General features: G+C 43.5%; 1 protein-coding gene across 1 annotated transcript; it reads left to right on the top strand.

Annotated features, from left to right (window-relative positions):
* The first annotated feature begins 5,704 nt into the window (after positions 1-5,704).
* On the top strand, positions 5,705-14,893 carry acsl3b (acyl-CoA synthetase long chain family member 3b). Its single transcript, XM_034613779.1, has 15 exons — positions 5,705-5,947; positions 9,311-9,805; positions 10,412-10,589; positions 10,682-10,791; positions 10,981-11,119; positions 11,559-11,709; positions 11,932-12,055; positions 12,419-12,490; positions 12,611-12,750; positions 13,052-13,224; positions 13,330-13,404; positions 13,805-13,996; positions 14,085-14,199; positions 14,308-14,465; positions 14,617-14,893. Exons 2-15 carry the CDS (start codon positions 9,455-9,457, stop codon positions 14,772-14,774), a joined length of 2,136 nt encoding a protein of 711 aa, XP_034469670.1. The 5' UTR covers positions 5,705-5,947; positions 9,311-9,454; the 3' UTR covers positions 14,775-14,893.
* The last annotated feature ends 7,857 nt before the right edge of the window (positions 14,894-22,750 follow it).

Raw genomic sequence — 22,750 nt, 5'->3', positions numbered from 1 at the left:
GTTTTAGACCACGCTTAAGAACAGTTTTGATTGTGAAGGTAACACTACATGTATAAAGTTGCATTAATTTTAGTCTAACTATTAAATGTGAAATTGTATTGATCGCACTGGACCAAAACAGTAACAATAACACAATAAATAAAACCATGGAACCAGTTTTGGTGCTAGACTGGACTTAAGTGTGTGTCCATATACTCTTTAGCTTTTCCTCCGTATGATGCATATTTGGAAGTTGTCGCAGAAGGCATTCTGACATGTGACAGTAGGAAAAGCACACGTGTAAATAATAGAACGAATGATGACGGCTGCTGCTTCAGTCTCAGGTGCCTGGTTTTGTGCACACTAGCTCACTGTCACACTGTAATGACTCTCAGGGGCTGGAATAGAACAGTAAACTTGTTGCTTTTCTTACCGTGACAAGTCAAAATGTCTCCTAAAAAGTTCTGCTTTGATCTAAACTGATGACTGTTGAAATGTCATGACTCGAGCCTGTAAATAATTTCAACTGTATCTACAGCACATGCAGTCGAGCAAATCCCGTCCCTTCAAATTAAAACAAACCTTAAAGCTTAGGCCACATTACGTTTCTCAACTACACAATGGTGGTAGTTACAAGTTTCTAGTTCTATTTGTTACCCCAATTGGAACCACATTTAAATCCACTAGATACTGATTTTGATTTAGATTTGCATGTATTTGCACGCACCTATCCATACCAAGCTCTTAAGTTTGTTTGAATTTTTTCATCAAGATTCACTCCTGAGAAATCAACAAAAAGGTTGAAAACAACATATGACAGTGAAAAACAATTGTGGGATCTGCAGCCTGACCGCGATCCGCACCAAACTGTAACTGCTTCTTCCCTGACCCAAACAACATCCTTCCACCATCCTTTGTGGTAATCCTTCAAGTAGTTTGTACGTAAATCTTGCTTACAAACAAACAAACCAAACAACAGATGAGTGAAAACATTGGTGGAGTTGATAGGGAAGAAGTTGCAGCACTGATGCCTTCACATCAATGTGTGAGTTTCTTACAGACTACACATTTTATATGTAAATTTGTTATTCTTTATTTTCAAGCCCTTTGAAGGGAATGCACATTTGTAAAAGGGATGCCAATGCTTACTCAGACGGCCGAAAAATCATCAATCAAGAGGCTTGCTAATGTTTCCATTAGCAGTCGCAGGTTGGAATAATAGGAAGACAGCTCATTACAGCAGTATCCTCCCCTCCTCTCCTCCCACATTTATTTGTTGCACTGAGACAAGAGACAAATTTCAGGAGGTACTTGGAGGCACAAGCAGGTTCAGGAATTTTCATGTATGTGTCAACCTGTTGGTATGTATTATGAATTATTATAATTTTACTGTGATGCCTCCATCTCTACAAACATTGCCTATTGTGCCAATGACAAGACCTTCTTTTCTTTCTTTTTTTACCTCATAACCACCTTTGTGTTATTACACTGACTCCCCGCGGTGGTGCAGGTCAGCAGGGGATCCCTGGCCAATGACCCTGAGGGGACATGAGCCTTCACAAGATGAGAGAAATAACTTTGGGGTAGGGGGCCAAAATAAGTAGTGTTTTATAGGAGTGAGACAATGGAAGTGCAGATGACCTCCTAGGGGTCTTAAACCATCTTATGGGCTTAAGTTTGCTTTCCCAAGTCATATAAAGTGCAAGAAGATATAAACTCCACTAACGACTTGGGCCATGCCTCTCAATGGTGTAAGGTTACAGTGAATCGTGGAATAAACGAATGCTTGTGTTTTTTCTGATTTGTTTGATGTAAATTAGGCTGCAAATACACATCCCTCCTCACCTGTCATGTTACATGTTTGAGAAACCAACACTCTACCGTATTTGGGTTATTAGATCGGTTATGATTCATAAAGATGTCTACATTCGTTAAAAGTATTTGCAGAGTCCTGACAACACAGCAGGCATTTATCTCGGCTTGGTGTTGTTTTAAGAGGCGACACTGGTCTCAGGAGTTAAAATCCATCTCTTTCAGCTCAATCAAAGGGACTCCTTCATTTGGTCATCCAGTCGGTGAGTAATGCCACTTAAATGCCACCGTGACAAAAGCTTGGGAAGAAGAAAAAAAAGGAGGGGTGGCAGGTTTCCACTGGGAGCTGTAGGCAACACTGTGTCTGGGGCAGAGGGCTTCATTTCACAGTGACTGCAGGGCTTAAAGTTAAAGATTACTTTGAAATCTGCATCCCCTTACCATCCAACTCTCCCGCTACATCCCACCTTCCCTCCTCCCTGCAGCCGTCACTCCCAGAAAAAATAAAAAGCTGTCGCCACAGAGCAGGAGATGAGTTGGGGAGCAGATCCTCTTTGATGGCAGAGAAGGATCCTTTTGTTCCCTAATCCCCTCACAACCCCTTACCCCCTCCTACCCTGTAAGTCCAACTGGACGTCGAGAGGCTACATAATCAGTCAGAGGCTCAAAATGTATTAGTTTACTTTGGTTTGCTTAAAAACATTTGAATGTAAAAGCGACGTCTTATAATAACAGCTCAGATATTTTATTTACTTTTACTAAATTTGGTCTTGTGAGTCTTAGAACAGCAAGAACTTCAGATAAACATATCATTGGTACAAGAAGTCACATGACACTGGTCAGTGGTTGTCCTAGGTTGAGCCTAAGTGGAACAACCATTAGCCATGGTGAACGCTGTGGAAAAAAAAACGGGGTTACGCAGAAGCAGACAGTTCCAGGATACATTTCGTCCCCTTCCTGTGTCTGGCCTTTAAGTGTTTGCAAAGTGTGTCTCTGTGTCATTATCGGATTGGACGCACGTATTTCACAGAGCAGATGAAAGTGTTCCTTTTGCTCTTAACATCTGCCCTCTGACGGTCCGAGTCCCATCAAGATGACCCCAAAGACATGGCCTGAGGCGAGCGATTATCGCCAAGCTGTATGCGCACTACTGGACTCTATCATGTGATGACATGCTCGTATGATGTGCTCACCGAGGCGTGGAGGAGAAGAGGGCACCAATTTGTGTGGATGTGTGCGTGTATTTGTCCGAATACGTCTGTACTAGACATATGGCCTAACAAGCATGCAAACACCCCCAGAGAGCAGCAAGAGGGGATCAGTGTCCCGGGTCAAAGTGACAAACACGGCTTACCTAGCCATTTCCCTTTCATCATATTCCAGCTCAAAGAACACAACCCTCTGTCCTGACCACTCACATACACACACACTGAAGAAGTGCAGTACAGGGACTTCATGAAAGAATGCACACTGACTCCCTCTGGTGTATAAAAGTGAGATTGAATCAAAGGAAAAGATGTTCAACACAGAAGTCTTACTTTAATTTGAAATCAAAATCAAACCATGCACTTTATTTGTCCACAGTTGTCAGGGTTTACATTTTTGGTGAAATAGAGGGAAGTGTGTGTGAGTGTGTGTGTGTGTGTGTGTGTGTGTGTGTGTGTGTGTGTGTGTGTGTGTGTGTGTGTGTGTGTGTGTGTGCATGCGTGCACGCAGGTGAAAAGCTAAGTCAAAAGAGCCCCAAAATGAATTGTCAAATGTAGACGAAGGGCAAACTTAATGAAACACAATAAAAGAAACAAACAACCATTTCCCCTCTTCCCAATTTCTTTCCTTTTTTATCTTCTTTTTCTCCTTTCCACTTTCTCTTTCTATTTATTTTATCAGAGGAGTCCAGACATATCTTGGAGTGTCCCAGCTTAGCTGATTTTCTTTGTGTCTATTGTTATATCCTTGTTTTTGTTTATTTTGTGTGTTTATCTTTTAGTTTTTTTAATATTATGTTAATCCAGATTTATAGTTTCAACTCTAAAGTAGCTTCATTGGCACTAAAAAGGAATACATCTAAATAATATTTTGTTTTGTGAATCATCAAACTACGCAGAACCAAGTCACTGGTGCATTCTGCTGAATGAGGTCTGTTTTTCAAATGGCCACCAGTTACTGTCATGGGACCAGAATATATTGATTTTCAACACCAGAGCTGTGACTGATCGACACATTGTTGGAAGAGGCTCGATGAGGGATGGTGTCTGTCAGATGATTGCAATCTATGGAACTGTTTTCTGTCAATGTATGTATGTATTTATACATTTTTTGTTTATGTTTGTTTAAATGAAGTCACCGTCCTATGTGGACACATGTAAATGAGATGGCCCAACTGCAGTGCAAGAGACACAAAGCCAGAAGGGACAAACTGAGGGAGCACATGGTACAAAGGAGCTACGGGCCAAATCCAAAAATAGTGATGAGACAGAGAGTTGGGAAGAAAAACTCCACACTGCACCAAAAAATGATCTAGAAAACAAACCAGCAGCAGTGTGGTTACTTCTAATCTCCATCTCAAAATGCATATTAGTGTAAAATTGGATTTTTTTTAAAATTTCATCTGAAAACAGGGAAGAATGTAAAATGAGATCTATTTTTGTGGAGATTTATTTAGTAGATTAGTTTATTTTTCTCATGTTCATTATAGCTAATTATATGGTGCACTGTATAAATACTATTTTCTGCTGCTGCCTCCGTCAAGGACGTTTTGCTTGGTTTGTTTGTTTGTAAACAATATCTGCAGATTACTGCAAAACTTGGTTGAAGGATGTGATATGGGTCAGGAAAGAACCCATCAAACTTTGGCGTCGATCTGGATCAGAGGCCGGACCATATCATTTTTTTCAACTTCTTTAACAATGTGAGATTGTGTTTTTCACCATCTTCATTAAAGGGATAGTTCACCCAAAAATGACAATTCACTCATTATCTACTCACCACTATGCCGATGGAAGGATGGGTGAAGTGTTTGAGTCCACAAAATACTTTTGGAGCCAAATCTAATACAATTGAAGTAACTGGTGACATAAAATGCCTCCATACTGCTCCTGTGGTGTCATCCAAGTGTCCGTAAGCCCCAACATTCAAATTAAACTTGAAACATTTACACCATGTTTTTAGGCTAAATGTCCTCTCGTATCCTCCCACGTTCCTAATCGAGTGCACACACCACACACAAGCTCTCGCCCAACGGTGCGCAAAACGAGATCAGCGAGAACTCACAATACCTTATGGTAGCATCGCTGCAGTTACTACTGAGTATCTGAAGTAAATGATGCCATTTCGAGTCGAATTTGAATGCCAGGGCTTACGGACATTTGGATGACCGCACAGGAGCATTATGGAGGCATTTCTTTCTGGGTTTTTTTACGTTTGAAGAATGTATCCCCTGTTATTCAATTGTATTGGATTTAGCTGCAACGCTGTTTACCACAAACACTTCACCCACCACTCCTGATAATGAGTGAATTTTCTTTTTTTGGGTGAACTATCCCTTTCAATGATGCAGCTGCAAAGAATTGTGGGGCGGCATTTTCTCCTTTCTTTCATGAAGGACGGTCCGATGTTTCCTATGCTGAAGGAGATGAGTTAGGAAGCATTGGAGCTCCTTTCCTTACCCTTTAACGAACAGCTGTAATTAGTATGGCGGCCGCTGAAATACTTCCGGGTCATTTCACTCAGCCAAGAAGGTTCCTGAGCTAAATGGACTCTCTGAACGCAGCCCTGGTCTCGTCGGTGGCTGATGACCACAGACTGTTTATGACAGAGCAACCGACGGACAGCTCCTCCGTCTGTGACCGCGAGTAACCCCGCTGACGTCCCCCCTGCCCCAAGCACGCGCCACCTCCTGCGCTCCAATCGCTGACGGAGCGCGGGCGTGACGTCACTCGGCAGCTTCCGGGCTGGCAGCAGTGTTCCCGGCGATGCTCAGATTTTGCGGTTTCACCATAATTTAGGATCCGTTTTGTCCTTAAATGGACCAACGTGTTTTATTTCCAACCAAACACGCCGCGGTCGAAAGATGATGTCGGTGTAATAATAAAGACGGTTTAGACTCCGGGATAAAGTGACGCGCTCCTCGGCTCAGACGTAGCGGCGGAGAAAAGAGGTGAGAGAATGTGTTGCTCTGCAGATGTTGATGCGAGGGGCTGGTTGTTAGCCACCGACTAGCTCTGCGGCTAGCTGCGTCTGCTTTACTGCGCCACACGCCCCTCAGCCGGATCCCGTACCTTCAGCCCGTTTACACCCAAATGAGTTTTCAAGAATAAATGGATTTTGCGACCCGATTAGCGGCTCGTGCAGTGGCTGCATCGGTTAGCCTCGGAGCTAAGTGTTAGCTTCCAATGCTGTGCGAGCCGTTAGCTTGTCTGTGAAATGTCTGCTAGCTTGCTAATCTTGATGCTGCCTCTCTGGCCTCGTTTCAAGCCTCATGTGCCCTCTTTGTTATCAGCTGTTTATGGTCATTCATCTTATCACAACAGTATCTCGTGAGCTGATCAGACGCCGGCAGCTGATCTCTCAGATATGGACCCACAAATCAAAACATTGTCGATGTGACACTGATGCTGGCATCAGAAGAAGAGCAGAGGAAGCGTGGAGACTGGACGTTTATCTGATTTAACTGTGTTTACGTGGGGCTGGAGAAAAGAGGAAGGGACATTAACTCATTTAACGGATGCTTTGATCCCAATGCACTGAATCTCCATTACAGTAGAAGACCTTGGACAAAGCGTTTACAGCTCAAGCATCATCCTGATCTCCTGTGATGATCACTCAATGCTCTACTATATAACACAGTCATTACTATTGTATAGATGGATAACTCATGTGGTGGTGATGTTGTAGTACCTTTTGAAAATGATCTTAGTCTGTGGGGTTGGTGGTATCTCTAGTGCTATATATATATATATATATATATATATATATATATATATATATATATATATATATATAGATCAGTATGTCAGCTAAAGTCTCTGTTATTGATTCAACCCAATGCCTTGGTTAAACTGCTTATTGGGTCATATTGTTGTAGATATGGTTGTACTGCCTGCAGAATGTACAGTTTTCTCTGATATTGAACAAAATCACCCCACTATGTGTGACTGTGTGTTTTAATATGGCTGTTACCACTAACAAACTAATGGAGCGATATCGGCTTTATAGTATGATAAATATACAATGGGGGTGTAATTCAAACTACAGTAACATTTTCATGATGATGAACTGTAAAGCGGCCTTTTGCTTTTAAATGAGCCTTTGTCTGTCATTCTCCTTTAATTGCCTCACTAGAATTTAACGAAATTCTAAATTCGAGAATTTAGAATTTAAGACAGGGAAAAAATATATGAACACTTTTACTAAAATCATAATGCTACAGGGAACATTATTGTTGAAGTAAGAGCTTAGCAAGGAGCGGGCGTAAAGCAAAGAACAGACGACTGAACTTGTATTACAGGTATCAAACCAAGACAGCCCGGGGGAGATCTGTGTGTGAACGCTCTGCTCAACTGCCACCAAATCGTGTCAACTGGTTGTGGCAGGCGATTTGCTGCAGAACAGGTTCATCCCTCACCCATTAAGTTAAACCAGTGATGCATCTTGTCTTTAGAATAATTCAGGATTCCAGATCCAGGAGTATTTTTTGTTGGAGGAGAGGTAGCAGACAATGTGCATTCTAACTCTCAACTAAATCAACAGAAAAAAAGACACATCTTATTGGCTTCTTTTACCTCGCAACACTGTATACACTTAGTGATCTGATAAGGAGTACCATGTAGTCATCTCTTCAGTTAAATGTCATGTTGTGTTCATTTAAATGTCCAGATGAGGAAGTTTAAAAAGCACTTGCATCAACATCCATGTGCTTGCACAAACAAATGCTGCTTTGAATTTCTAATTTACATTCAGCCATCATCTATCGACGTGTAGGAATAAACTGACCCCCACAATGTAAAGATTGCACTGTCATTGTCCTTAACGGAAGCACGGGGGCGCAGTGCAGGTCACACACACACACACACACACACACACACACACACACACACACACACACACACACACACACACACACACACACACACACACACACACACACACACACACACACACACACACACACACACACACACACACACACACACACACACACACACACACACCTCTGTTTACCAAGGGATCGAAGCATGTTAGACAAATCAAATTTGTTTAAATAAACAAGAACTTCCATAAACGCTGTGGAATGTGTTGCTATATCTGTAGAACTACTGAGTAATAGTTGGGTTGTGTCTTGCAGCTTGTGTTTGCATGTGGCCATGAGCTGCCCAACTCTATGGTCAGTGTCAGATTCTTCTCACTGCTGTTACTTCAGCTGGCCAGGATTTCTGCTAACCTCCCACATGACCTCAGGTCATCTCCTTCTTAGCTGCAGAATGAGTCACTGCTGATACTTTGAATGCGTTTGCACTCCATGGTTGCAGGGCTACACTGCGCCATTTACACCTAAGGATACACTGGAAATAGCTGCACACAACAGCCACATAACTGGTTTGGCGCGGCGCTATTCTCATTATCATTAGCTGTTCGTGTTGTGTGTCAAAACACGGATGGAATTAGTTCTATCGAGGAAAAGTTATTTCGGAATAATTATCTTTATCGGTTTATCCCCCAGCCCTCATCCGGAGTCAGTTACATTTTTAGAACATCCTTGGAGTGGGATAGGTCCACAACATTTACCGAACAGTTCAAATGTGATTGCTGGACCTGTTTCTCTTTCGCAAGACTGGTTTTCCAGGTTTTGGTCAGTGCACGTCTCCTCAGGATGTGACAGTTTGTAGAAGAGGAGCAGAGAGAGGTTTTTACTTACAGCTCAGAGGTTGTCATGACGTCGCAGCTCAATGATTTGGGATAGGAGGTTGTTCGACAACTGGTTCCACGTTAAACAGCTTAACAAGTATGTTCACTTCCTTTTGTTTAAAATTAATTTCCTGAAACTTCTCACCAAATGCCTGAAGCAGTTTCAGAAACTCACTAGCATATTTAGATGTCATAGCAGGCTTTTGTCATACTAGTGTAGGAACAAGTGTTTGGACAAGATGCACAATTTTCCTTTGTCCTCTCCACAAAATTTGCCAACATTAATTGTCTCTGTTGGAATGCGGCCGTGTGAAAGCTGCTCGTTGAGAGTGTTAACTTTACTCAAGTGCTTTAGTGCTCACAATTTCTCTAGTTATGCCCATTTCAATCTGTAATGAATGTGACAGATATTCAGCCTAATGAGACCACCCTCAAGGATACAGTTATTCTTTTCTAGTTACTGTGTTTCATAGTAGAAAAAAATCCTGGCATTAGATTATTTTCTATTTCTTTGTTCATTTTTTTGTATTTATGAAATGTCTTGCAGGTCAGATCAAATTGTCTCAGACATCCGTACCCATTCTCTAAACTCCAAAGCTTTCATGTTGTGTTGTAGGTCTGGTTGTCCTGCTGCCCAGAAGAATTTCCGCCTGCAACCCTCACCTTCAGCAGCAAGTCAATACCTCACAGAGCAGTGACAAGTGCGTCATCATTGCGCTCCTGGTTTGATTCACCTCCAGCAAGGACTTCATCTGTGAAGATGAAGTTAAAGGAGGACATGAACCCCCTGCTACTGCAGGTGTTCCGCTCTGTTGTCTGGGTCTACTCTGTCATCACCTTCATACCCTGGTACTTCTTCTCCGGAGCTGGCAATAATTTGGAACAGGCACGCCGTATGAAGGCGCGCTCAGTGAGCAGAAACCCAGCGGGTCCCTACAGGGCCATCAACAGCCAAGAGAAGCTGGTAGCATCGCTGCACCCTGGGGTGGACACCCTGGACAAAATGTTTGAACACGCTGCAAGGAGGTTTCCACAGAGAGACTGTCTGGGCACCAGGGAGGTGCTCAGTGAGGAGGACGAGATCCAGCGTAACGGGAAGATCTTCAAGAAGGTGAGAGACATCACCTTGTCCCTTTTACTCAGAACACAGTAACATATTCATTATGCTTTTAAATGTTGTCAGGAACAAGAAAGCAGTGAAGTCTCATCAGTCATTTTATTTTTGTAAAACTGTTCAGGTGGATCTGTGTTACTGCAGGAAGGTTTGTGTCTGTGAGGCTGACAGCACGGCCTGGCACTGTGCACAGTTTGAGGAATGAGCGTGGAAGAGCGGCAGCATTATTGCTCTGTTTCACACCTGACAGCGTCCTCATTAACAACTGCAATGCTGCCAAAGCCCTGCAGATGGTGCTGAAAGACTGCACATCAGTGAAGATGATATGACTCATGACAACATCAGAACTATTTCAGATTCAACAAATTGGCTGTTAGATTATTGCCAGTTATCTCTTACCTGCCGCTTTTCGTTACTCTTTACATAATGTAATGCAGAGTAGTGCCATTCCATCAACATCTGGAAACCTTTAAACACTGTTCATATATATCTATTTATAAAAGTGTTTCTGAGAAGATGCTCTGAAGATTCGCAGAAATTTGTACTTTGTATAATCTAGCATGTGGAGATATTCCTCTTAATTGCACATACCTTTGCATGTAGGTAATCCTGGGCAACTATAACTGGCTATCGTACGAAGAAACCTACCAGGCCTCAAAGTGTTTTGGCAGCGGCCTTGCGTCTCTCGGCCAGAGGCCTCAGTGTAAGATCGCCATCTTCTGTGAGACCAGAGCAGAGTGGGTGGTGGCAGCACAAGCCTGCTTCATGTACAATTTCCCACGTGAGTCGCAGAAAGTCAAACTTGTGTATTCAGACATTCTCCGATCTACACTGAAGCACTTGAGCTGACTAAACTGTATTCTAATTTGACAGTTGTGACGCTGTACTCCACCCTTGGACCCACGGCTATCGCCCACGGCCTGAATGAGACAGAGGTGACGCATATCATCACAAGCAAAGACCTGCTTCACAGCCGACTTAAGGTAACTGCTCTACTATCTCCCATCATGTCAGCCGTGTTAAACAAGCACTTTAAATATATGCCCCTGAATGATATTTCCTCTGTTAATTATGTGAATACGTAATTAACAAAAAGCTCAGTTCTGGTTGCATAACTACTTTTCCTTCTAACTCCTCCTCCGTCCAACATACATCACACCTTTACACCCCAGGCCATACTGTGTGATGTGCCGAGGCTGCAGTACGTCATTGTAGTGGACAGTAAACCCACAAGCTGGCCCGACATCCCCAGAGGCATCATGGTCTACAACATGGATGCTGTGAAGGAGATGGGATCCAAGCCTGACAATAGTGAGTGTTTGTGCAGCGTGATTAAAAAGGTTTCTAATTTTGTCGGGGGGAATTGAAGTACTCTGATGCAGGCTTTGGAGGCTTAATACAAAGGTAACACCCCGATGTGTGATTGGAGTGATTTGCTGTGTTAGTAAGCGGTCAAGCACCCGGTGCCACCATGATCAACTTTTTAGGAAAATGAGGAAAAACTGAAATTTTGTGTATTACTTGAGCCATGTTTATACTTTTCCTCTTATCTGATAAAGAAAATAATCTCTATTTTCTGATTTTATAAACTAAATTTTAAATATAGAGTAAATCATTTCTATATTAATTGATAACAGAAATTACAACTAATAGTTTATTATAATGTATAATAAACAGCCAAAATGTGTTTATATGGTGCATGATGCATTTCCTCGCTAACCATCACCCCTCTTGTCTTCTGTCTCTGAAGTGGCTGTCGGGCGCAGACAGCCACTGTCCTCAGACATCGCTGTCATCATGTACACCAGCGGCTCCACAGGCATCCCCAAGGGTGTCATGATCTCCCATGGCAACATCATTGCTGGTATCACTGGGATGGCTGAGAGAATTCCTAACCTCAAGTATGCTAATTTGTTTCTTTCTCCTGTTTTCTGCAAATCTCTGAATTTACAAAATATCCGCCTCATTCTCTTTCTCCTCAGTCTTCAGTCACTGAAACTGACACACTCTCAAATCTTTCCTCACACGCTTCTCTTACTATTCATTCACTCTTTGCATCACATGTATGTTTTTGCCTTTGTCTATAGTGTAAATTAAACTGCTTGTTGTTTCTGTGCTGGCAGTGAGACAGACACCTACATTGGCTACCTGCCGTTGGCCCACGTTTTAGAGCTCAGCGCTGAACTGGTGTGCATCTCTCATGGCTGTCGCATCGGTTACTCCTCCCCTCAGACTCTGGCCGACCAGGTCAGTATTTAAACACTCACACACCCACACACACCTTGCGTCGCTGCAGTCAGTGTCATATGTCTCTGCTGGATGCATTACACATATGTTTCAGTTGGATTCAGCTCTTCTGTATCTGAAGCTGAGATAGAAATGATAGTTTCTCCCATCACAAAACAGATTCTCACAGAATGTTGCAGTCCTTTAAAAGGTCTCCCTTGACTTTCTCTCCTGTTCTTTAACATAGGAGTCCTACTCAAGTCATAATCCATTCAAGATGCTTATGGTTACTTTGAGAGCTTTGTGTGGTCAGACAGCGACCCTCATCGGCCACTACAGCTCAGAACAGCAAGAACTGACATTTGTCTTCCTTGTTTTCCACAGTCCACCAAGATAAAGAAGGGCAGTAAAGGAGATACCAGTGTGCTAAAACCTACTCTCATGGCCGCTGTACCAGTAAGTCTCCTAATCACTGCACAAACCCAATCTGACTGACATTACCTGTCATTATTAGAAAAACGTCAACAAATAAGAGCCCGGGCTTTGACTGTGTGTTTTGCCGCCTTGTATGTGCAGGAGATCATGGATCGGATCTACAAGAATGTGATGACCAAAGTGGAGGAGATGAGCAAGTTCCAGAAGACGCTCTTTGTGCTGGCTTACAACTACAAGATGGAGCAGATCTCCAAAGGCTACACCACGCCTCTCTGTGACAGGTAACACACACACTTTATCTTCATTTTCCATCTACGTCCCTTGGGATACAGCGGCAAACGTAAACTTCTGTTTCTACAAAATAATCACAACCTAGTGCAAATTCATCATATAACCCTTGATGCCAATGAGCCTCTTTAAAAGTGTGTAATGATATTGATTCTGATATTGTGTGTGAGAGTCGATATCTGGATGCTATGAAGAATGGCCTTTTCAGTCTTTGTGTTGCTGTTAATGTCTCTTCCACCTCTAACTCATCTTCATGCCGTGTATTTTTGTCTTCATCCCTCTCTGCCCCCGCAGTCTAGTGTTCAAACGGGTGCGTTCGCTGTTGGGAGGCAACACGCGGGTGCTGCTGTCTGGCGGAGCGCCGCTCTCAGCTGCCACACAGCGCTTCATGAACATCTGCCTGTGCTGCCCTGTGGGGCAGGGCTACGGCCTGACGGAGACCTGTGGTGCCGGCACTATCAGCGAGGGTAAGATGGAGGGAAGGGAGAGAAAGTGAAAGCAAATACAAATTTTGAGGTGGGGTTATCTTTGTTTTTCATGCTAATGCAGGAATCTTTGCTGGTGTTTTTCAGTTTGGGACTACAGCACAGGACGGGTTGGTGCTCCACTCATTTGTTCAGAGTTCACACTTAAGGACTGGCAGGAGGGTGAGTCCAATCGCAACAATCAAACCAAGCTTAAAATCCACTAGCAGTGGCCCAACAGTCTCCTTATGAAAGCACCAAATTGCACACACTCAAATATCAGTCCCATAAAAGTGTCGATTTTTCTTCATCAAGATCCATAAATTATTCACAGAGAAATCAATGAAAATGTTGAAAAACAAAAAGACATTCCCAAAAGATCTTGGATTGGCCTTTTTATCCAGATCCACACCAAAATTCAATGGGTTCTTCATTTGATCAGGACCCAGCCCTCCACAAAAATTCATGGAAATCATAGAAGTTTTTGCATAATCTTACTAACAAACAAACGTAGCCTCCCTGGCTGAAGTAACAAACGCACCAATAGTTTCTATCTAACCAGGTTGTTTTCTCTCTCCTCTAGGTGGTTACTTCAGCACAGATAAGCCCAACCCGCGGGGGGAGATCTTGATCGGCGGGCCCAATGTAACGATGGGTTACTACAAAAACGAAGCCAAGAACCGTGATGACTTTTTCGTGGATGAGAAGGGCCAGAGATGGTTCTGCACTGGAGACATCGGGGAGTTCCACTCGGACGGATGCCTCAAGATCATCGGTAAGAAATCCACAAACCAGTGTATAATGCATGTGTGTTGTGGATGATGTTTGTTAGATTGTGACACGTTTACGGTCTCCTCCTGTAGATCGTAAAAAGGACCTGGTGAAGTTGCAGGCAGGCGAGTACGTGTCTCTTGGGAAAGTGGAGGCTGTTTTGAAGAACTGTTCTCTCATTGACAACATCTGTGCCTATGCCAACAGGTGAAATTCTGCAATTTTGTCTGAACAGACGCACTAAGAACAAACATTTAAGCTGTTCTTCACCCCTTCTTGGTCTCGAGTCATAACTTGATTTCTTTCTTTTTTCAGTGACCACTCGTATGTGATCAGCTTTGTGGTGCCGAACCACAAGCAGCTAATGGCGCTGGCGGAGCAGATGCAGTTGCGGGGCACATGGGAGGAGCTCTGCAACAACTCACAGATGGAGGAAAAGGTCCTTCGCATAATTACTGAAGCTGCTATCTCAGGTAGGAAAAACAAATCTGAGCTCGGAGAGAAAACACCAGATTCGGGGGCGACACCGTCTCTTGCCTTGTGCCAGACTTTTGCACTAGTGTCACACTGTAACTGTCACTCTCATATTCTGATATGTTACTTTCCTTCCTTTCCCCTGACCAGCAAAACTGGAGCGATTTGAGATCCCCAAGAAGATCCGGCTGAGTTCTGAGCCCTGGACTCCAGAGACTGGCTTGGTGACCGACGCGTTCAAACTGAAACGCAAGGAGATCAAAACGCATTACCTGGAAGACATTGAGAGAATGTACGGTGGAAAATAACACACAGACCCACACACAAACACATTTACACATGTACTCGCACACATACCCAAGGAACTCAGAGGCCTCTACCAGGACAACGTGGAGAGGAGCTAGTTAGAACAGGTAACACACACACATTAATACAGACACAAAGAGCGTCTCATACTCCTCCTCCTCGGCTTCCCTGCGACCAGCTTTGATCAAAACAGGGGAATTTGCTCTTGAATCCGACTTAATGCTTTCTGCGACGACCAAAAGGCAAGAAGGTCCCTCGCAGACAACGGAACGGAGCCAGACGCACACGATGCAACGCACTCACCACTCCTCTTTGATGGATTTTTTTTTTCATCCCCTCCGAGTTGCCATGACAACCGAGGCGGCACACAAAGTTTGATGTCTGCATGACTCGGAGCGAAACAAATGTCAGGCTAGACGAATCTGGATCAGTGTCAGCACGCTCCCCTCCCTCGCCCCCTCTTCTCCTATCTCTGCTGCTTCTCTTCCTTCCTCCCCCTTCTCTCTGGAGCCTTCCACCACTTCAGCATGGTGGTGGACTTGCAGTGCAGACACCTGGCAGAAGAAATGAATAGAAGGATCCTTCCTGGGCTTTGAATTCATATTCAGGTTGGAATCTATGCAGGGATCCCTATCATCTTATTTTTTTTAAATATGTGTTGCTAAGTTTCCCACATGTTTGGTTTTCAGCTTTGAAACATGTTCCATTAGTTTTTTGTTGTTGTATGTGACGAGTCTGTGTTATAAAGCCATGAGAGATTGAGCTATGAAGATGTTTTAAAATACTTTTTTCATTCTGTTATTTTATTGTTTTATTACGAGTGTTTATTTTACCTCTGGTTTTTGTTGACATTTTATTTTAAAGAGCTTTGTTTGTAAGCTTACTTCCTCCCTTTATTTGCTCATGTCCCAAAGTTTGTACATTCGAGTGTGTGTTTACTGACTTGACTCCAGTCCTCAACCCCCTCTGATCTCGCCCTTTGCAGCAGGGTCCAACATTAACAGTGTCGGCATCCTTTGGCATTTTTTTCAATTTCTACTATTTTGGCCCAAATTTAAATATTCTCCATATCGGAGCAGCGCCCCCTACTGGATGCCTCCCAACCTAAGTCTTTTGGGCTATTCTTTTGGCATCATTGATCCCGTTCAGACCTTCAGGTATTAACATCCGTCTTGAGTGATCCAATCACACGTGGACAGTGTTGAGCACAGGTGGGAATGTGCCCAAAATGCATCCTCAACACATCCTCAGATCCAATCACTCACGTTTGCAGGTGTTCTCGGAACCGTGTGACCTCGTTCTTTTCGCTGTGTGAATGCAATTGCGTCCTGGGCCACATATGAAGGATCGCCTGGCGCCTACTCAGCTGACGTCCTCTGACGAGCTACGGTTTCACAATTTATCAAACATGTTTTTATGCTTCTCGGTGCCATCAACACATATAATTATTGATGCTTTTCTTGAATGTTAAAATCGCTGCACACCTTCATTCAATCAGCCCCTCGTGACTTCACTCCCTCTCTTTCTCTGACAAAAAATTGTCATCGGACACATCTGTAAACATAAACTGGGTAAAAACATAATTTGATCTTTGGTAGCAGAGATAACATGCGTGTTTATTTGCACATAGAGTTGGGAAGTGAGATTTGATCACACGTGATGACAGGAGTCACGTTGAGGACTCATTTTAAAGTCGGGTGTGATCGGATCACTCAGGACGGATGTGAATACCAGGTGTGAACAGGGTGATGGATGTGCAGGAGCCCTGCCGCATCTGACCAATGACCTATGCATCGGAGGGATGTCTCTAATAAGGCAACTCAGCCTACTACAGAAAGATCTTTACAATAGCATTTCATTCCCTGGTTCCTTTTTTTTAGTGCAGCCGTACATGTTGCCCCTCTTGCCATAGGTCTTTTAACTTTTGTTACTTTTATCCCCTTCTGAATATGATATACAAAATGAATGTGCAATATTTATACACAAAATGTAAAGTGTGTTGGAAGGATAGTAATGCACAGACAGCCGCCCCTCCATAGTGTATGAATGTCTAGGCCTGTTACTGTCCACCTCAATGCATCGTGGGAAGTCTGTAGGATACAAATAAGCTGAGAAATATTAAAGGTGAGAACGGTAGAGACACTGATAAGGAAGTCTCGATGTTGCCCGTTTGAACGCACCATGCTGAAAGATGTGATGTTCTTTCTTCTTTTTTTTTTACATGAAACTTGTAAAGTGAAAAATTTTAACTTGGCATTGTAGAAACCGCATGATGAAATGTGTGCATCCGTACCAAAGCACCTAAATATATATTTGCGAGAGACAGAAGCCGGAGAACGGCGCTCCGAAGGAATCCCTCACTCCTTTAATTAATGGCGAGCAGACGCCGACCTGACCTTACCGAGTGCAGATAACGTTTCTCTATCTCCAAATTAGTTTATGTGTGTGATACCGTATGTGCAATGTATAGAAGAAGCTCTTGGATTCTGTTAATCGCCATTTATTTGAACCCATGTATAATGGACACATTGATTACTGTAGGTTTTTCGGATGATAGTGATACAGCGGCATCAGTAGAAACTTGCTTCCGCATCTCTTTGTTTTCTTTAGGTTTATGGACACTAGATTAAACTGTTCTGTCAGTGGTCAACGTCTTTCTTTCAGCTCCTTCTCTCAATGCAAACTCTGATTTGCTTGTACTGAGGACAGATAGCAGGACACACTAGGTACTCAAAATAGAACACTCACTAAATTATCTACTAGCTTAAGACACACCAAGTTATTTTAGCATGTAGAAATTTGAAGATTTATGTTAATGTAAATAACATCTCTCTCCTGGCGTTTCAGTGAAAAGTCAGATTACTGTGCTGTTTGCTGCTTTTTCCTCTGCCCGGCCAGAGGTGGCTAGTTGCCTTCAGACACACGTGAGCTATCTCCAGGTGTTTTTTGAGAATGTGAAGCACTCCCTGCGTTCCGTGGATAGCACACACGCCGTGTCCCACTATCTACACATCCATTTGAACTAACGGCAAAGCAAAGAGGGTGGGGGTGGGGTGGGATGTGAAGATGAATTTCACCTCTCCCGTTGTTTTCATTTGCGATGTAAATATGTCTCGAGGGGGTCGGGGGATTGATGATCAAACTACCAATAACTGTACAGGTGTAGAGCCTCCTGTTGACATATTTAATAATCTTTGTTACTGACAACAGCTTTGAGTCGCCTCCTCATTTTGTGTGGTGAAGCAGCCCAGCGAGTCGGGCTATTGCAAGTGTCTCCTTCCTTATTTATTTGTGATTTGGCCTTGGAAATTATGTAATGAAATAAACTAAAAGGTTTGTGTTGTAATCTCTCTCTCTCTCTCTCTGAATATGTTGAACACCTGAACGCAGCTTGTGAGGCGTTACGTGTGACTGGTACGATCAGCGGCTTGATTAGAATCATCCTGGAACCAGAGTTTCTATGGCAACGAAGGCCAACGTGTGTGTGTGTGTGTGTGTGTTTGAGTGAGTGTGGTCTATGAAAGACTGTGGTGCCAAACAGAACATGCAGTTCTGGGAGTCAACCTTCAATCACAGCTTATAAACAAAGGGCTTTTTTAAATTTTATTTCCTTTCAGGCAGAGTCAGAGTTTGAAGATATTAAATCACGTGTGTGTGTAGTCTGTTTATTAAAGCTGGTCCTCCTGCTCTGTGTCTGTACACCTGCTGCTTTATGGATATAAGTCTGTGCAGCCGGTTGGCACAATGTCCACTAATCAATTCACTAAGCATCAAAACCTAAGCTTACATCAATATCTGGCTACAGGTAATGGTTATTTTTCAGTATCAGCTAATGTCTGGGTTTATTAAAGACATCACTTTGACGTATTTTAATTTGTTATTTGAGCAACAGTCCAAACTGCAAATATATTCATTATACTATCAAAGAAGATCGAGGAAACCCATAAATATTCACATCAGCTGGAACCAGACGATTTCTTTACATCTTTATGCCTCTGATGATCCAATTAGAATTTAGTGGTTACAGGTCTCGGCCACTCTGACCTCACGAAATACGTTTTTTGACATAACTCAAGAAGTTCTGCAGTAATTATGAAGAAATTAATCATAAATGTCAAACAGGATAAAATGGTGGAAGTAATGAGGGTCAAAGGTCAACGTCACCGCGACATCATAATGTTCTGCCGAAACCTTTTCTGGCCAAAGTTTAATATAAAACAGGAACAGAAAAGATCATATTTCTGCAACTAGGCAAAGGCATGAAACCACGAGGTGGTAACAACAGTTTTTTTTCTCCTGATGATTGACTAATCAGATAATTAGATCATTGTTTCAGCTCTAATCTGCATTAGAAAAGCTGCAGGCAAATAAAGGAGGCAGTTATTTCATATTTCATGTAGAAACAATGTAAACCTGCGACTGTCTTTGTTTCCAGTTTGATTTGTTGTGTCTTAATCTGCCTCCTAGTTTTGAGGTTTGCTCAAACAGTGAATCCAAATCAGTAGAATTCAATTTATCTAAATGAGACTATATGTAAAGTTCACAAAGCCAAATAAATCCTGTCATATAATTAGAATAAAATCTGAAATCCTGTTGATCTGAACTGATTTACCGGAGGAGGAAAAAGCAGTTCTCTCGTTCTGCTTCATTTACGTCGACATATCCCGGGTGGAAAAAGCAATCTGTCACAATATGAGTGGTTAAAAATCTGCGTCTGTGTTTCTTTTAAAATAAAACAGTCGCTGCAAGACCACGGAGAGACGAGCAATTCTCTCCTAACCCCTCCTCTCCTCCTCTATTCCCTCCATCTAACCCTATGGGACTAGTGGGTGAGTCAGAGGCATAATGCTCCCTTCATTAGCCCACTGATTCTGACATGCACACACACACACATGTACACATCATACAGTCTATGGTACACACACACAAGCACAGAACAGAGTGGCTTTACCACAGCAACAGAAGCACCACAAAGCAGGAAACACTGAAGGACATCTTCCATATGGTATGAATGTGATTTGTGTGTGCGTGTGTGAGTGTGTGAGTGTGTGCGTGTGTGTGTGTGTGTGTGTGTGTGTGTGTCCTTGTCTTCTCTTTACTCTCTTAACTCTCTTAACTCTTTCATCCAACTATTCTCTCTCTTTCTCTCTCTCTCTCTTGGTTTCTCTCTCTCGCTTGGCTCACTCTTCCTGTCGAGTTATGACTCAGAAGTGCGCAAAAAACTTTTATCCGTGTTTGTGATTTATGCGAACACTCCAGCGCGAGCCAATAAGCCATATTGGAGTTTGCCATAACTCTGGAGAGGTTGGTGCTGGCTGGCAAATACTGTGAGTAATTACATATGAGGCTGAAAGATGGCGGTGCGGCGAGGACTGGGACTGAGATATGACCCTGGAAGGTACACAGAGGTTCACGGAAAGGTTGAATTAGCGAAGTGATGTCTGGGGGCTTTAGGGCAGCAGGGGAAAAGGTGAGATTTCCTTTTGATTTCCTGATGTATTCTTTTTTAATTACCCAGTTCAACCTATCGAACCCTTTGGGAGGTCCATCCATCCTTCATCTATACCAGGAAAAAGGTCGAGGGGGGTGGGGGAGCTGAAGCCAATCCTAAACGGGCAGGAAGAACATGCAAACTCCACACTGAGATTTGAACCAATCACCTTCTTGCTGTGAGGCAAACCACTGCACTGCCATGCCCATCATCACAGCTGTGTTGAAATACACAATTCAAATACATCAAAAAACACTTTGAATTCACCTGCAAGGAAAACCATGTCACAATTTAAGGGTGAAAAATGGAAGTAACTAAAATGAGATACTGGTGCATGCAAGAGGTAAATGCACGAGTCTGGATAAGAAGGGATGAGTGCGGGAGGGAGGCGAGGATTAAAGAATCTGGGTAGGGATGAGGTAAGGAGGATAAAGGGATGAGGGAAGGAGGATGAAGGGATGAGGGAAGGTGGATGAAGAGATGAGGGTAGATATAAGGTGAGGAGGATGAGTGGATGAAGGAAGGAGGGTTAAGGGATGTGGGAAGGAAGATGACGGGATGAGGGTAGGATTGAGTGAAGGAGTATAAAGGGATGAGGGAAAGAGGATAAAGGGATGAAAGAAGAAGGATGATGTGATGAGGGAAGGAGGATGAAAGGATGAGGTAGGGAGGATGACGGGGTGAGGGAAGGAGGATAAAGAAATGAGGGAGGGGGGATAAGGGAGGGGGGATGAAGGGATGAGGGGAAGGAGGATGAAGGGAGGAGGGAAGGAGGATGACTTACCAGTTTTAAAAGCTCTAATGACACAATATATGTTGTGTTTAAACACAGCATGAGCCTAATTTATTCCTTTCATTTAATCATATAATTAAACAGTGGAACAAGCAGATACGAGGTCCATTTATTTTTATTTGATGTAGTTAAAGAGCAAATTTACTTTGAATCTCCTGCAGGGGCATTCAGGGAGAACGTGTCATGTAAACAGAAAGTTAGTGAATGGGATTCGCTGCACCCCCCTCCTGCTGCTTTTGTTTTTCTTTTGGGTTGGAAGGTGTCAGGCTGACCTCTGGCTCCACGCCTGGTAACTGGTTGCTGCACCACACCGGGCACTGGCCGCCGGCTTAAACCCAAGCTGCGCCGCCGTGATGCGAAGGCCAAAGTGGAGGTGCGTGCCAAAAAACGTGTGAGGTCTGCTAATGAGCTCTGAGCTGAGAAGCGTAGGGAGGGAGGGCATGAGAGGCGGTGGGAGAGGCTACTGATACGTCTCGGCGATGACTCACCGATGCTGGGTATTTATAGCATCAGCAGGGAGGGAGGGAGGGGGGTGCGGGGGTGGAGGAGCGAAGGGGGCAAGTGGTTTGGGAGTCGCCCAGGACGGCATCATCACACTGCCGACTGGGAGTGGTGGAGGGAGAGACGGGGTGATGGAGCATCAGGGAGGAGAAGAGGAAGAGAGGGACGAGGATGGAGGGGGGGAGCAGAGGAGGAGGGTGGAGAACAAGCAGGAGAGGAGGCAAAGAGGATGGATGAATGAGACTGAGCATGACGGAAAGATGAGAGGATGAACTGTGGAGACGAGAATAGATCAGCAGTGGACGAGAATATGTAAGAAAAACAACAAAATGAATCCCACTGCAGAGACGACTGTGGACACACTGGCGGGTCATAAAGACTCTATTCACTCACATGTTGAGTTAACAAACATCCAAATGTATGTTTGAGCTGCTGCGTCACCGAATATCCTCAAACATTTGTCAAAAATAAAACATACAGTCCACTTCCCTGCAGCCTCACAGTCACACCGGAGCCAGCTGGAGTCATGCTGAGAGGACAGGAGGAGGTGGCAGACTGCGATGGACATAAAAATATCTCTGGTTGCTGGGAAACATCTAAAATAATCACACCAAAAATATGTTACATGCACAAACAAATGAGGGAGGCACACTGCTCCCATGTGATAATGATCATATGAGCATTGATACCATAACTGACTAATTTATCGTGTTAATTAATTGGATACTAATTCAGATCCCCCGGTTTTGACAAAATGTTATATTCCCACATGGTGTGTTTTTTTTTTTCCTCCTCTTCTCATTGACAGAATTTCTTCATCCAAAAAAACATCCTACCTCCGCCTCTGGTGACGACAGCCAGTGCGTCACGCCGCCCTCCCTTACACCGTAGACACTAAGATGATCTGTGCATGTGTACGCATATCCACATACACACTGTGAGGGAGTGGACACGAGCACACACACACACACACACACACACACACACACACACACACACACACACGCACACAGCACCGGTAGTTTGAAAAGGAATGAGTCAGAAGCTGAAGGTGAACACTTGCCAGCCATTAATAAGTACAGGGTAAAAAAGAAGTGAAGGGATGGGAGGATGGTGGTGATTGTATTAATAATAATAAATGAAGGGAGGAAAATGGAGGTTAGGTGAGGCTGAGATGGAGGAGAAGTTAAGGA

The sequence above is a fragment of the Hippoglossus hippoglossus genome, chromosome 17 (assembly GCF_009819705.1).
Source record: "Hippoglossus hippoglossus isolate fHipHip1 chromosome 17, fHipHip1.pri, whole genome shotgun sequence".
NCBI classification, from domain to species: Eukaryota; Metazoa; Chordata; class Actinopteri; order Pleuronectiformes; family Pleuronectidae; genus Hippoglossus; species Hippoglossus hippoglossus.
This window is presented reverse-complemented; position numbering and strand designations above follow the sequence as displayed.

Coding starts and splice junctions, on each gene's coding strand:
- acsl3b (XM_034613779.1), top strand. CDS start 9,455: ATGAAGTTAAAGGAGGACATGAACCCCCTGCTACTGCAGGTGTTCCGC. Junction 10,590..10,681: donor CTTCATGTACAATTTCCCAC/GTGAGTCGCAGA, acceptor CTAATTTGACAG/TTGTGACGCTGTACTCCACC. Junction 14,466..14,616: donor TACTGAAGCTGCTATCTCAG/GTAGGAAAAACA, acceptor TCCCCTGACCAG/CAAAACTGGAGCGATTTGAG.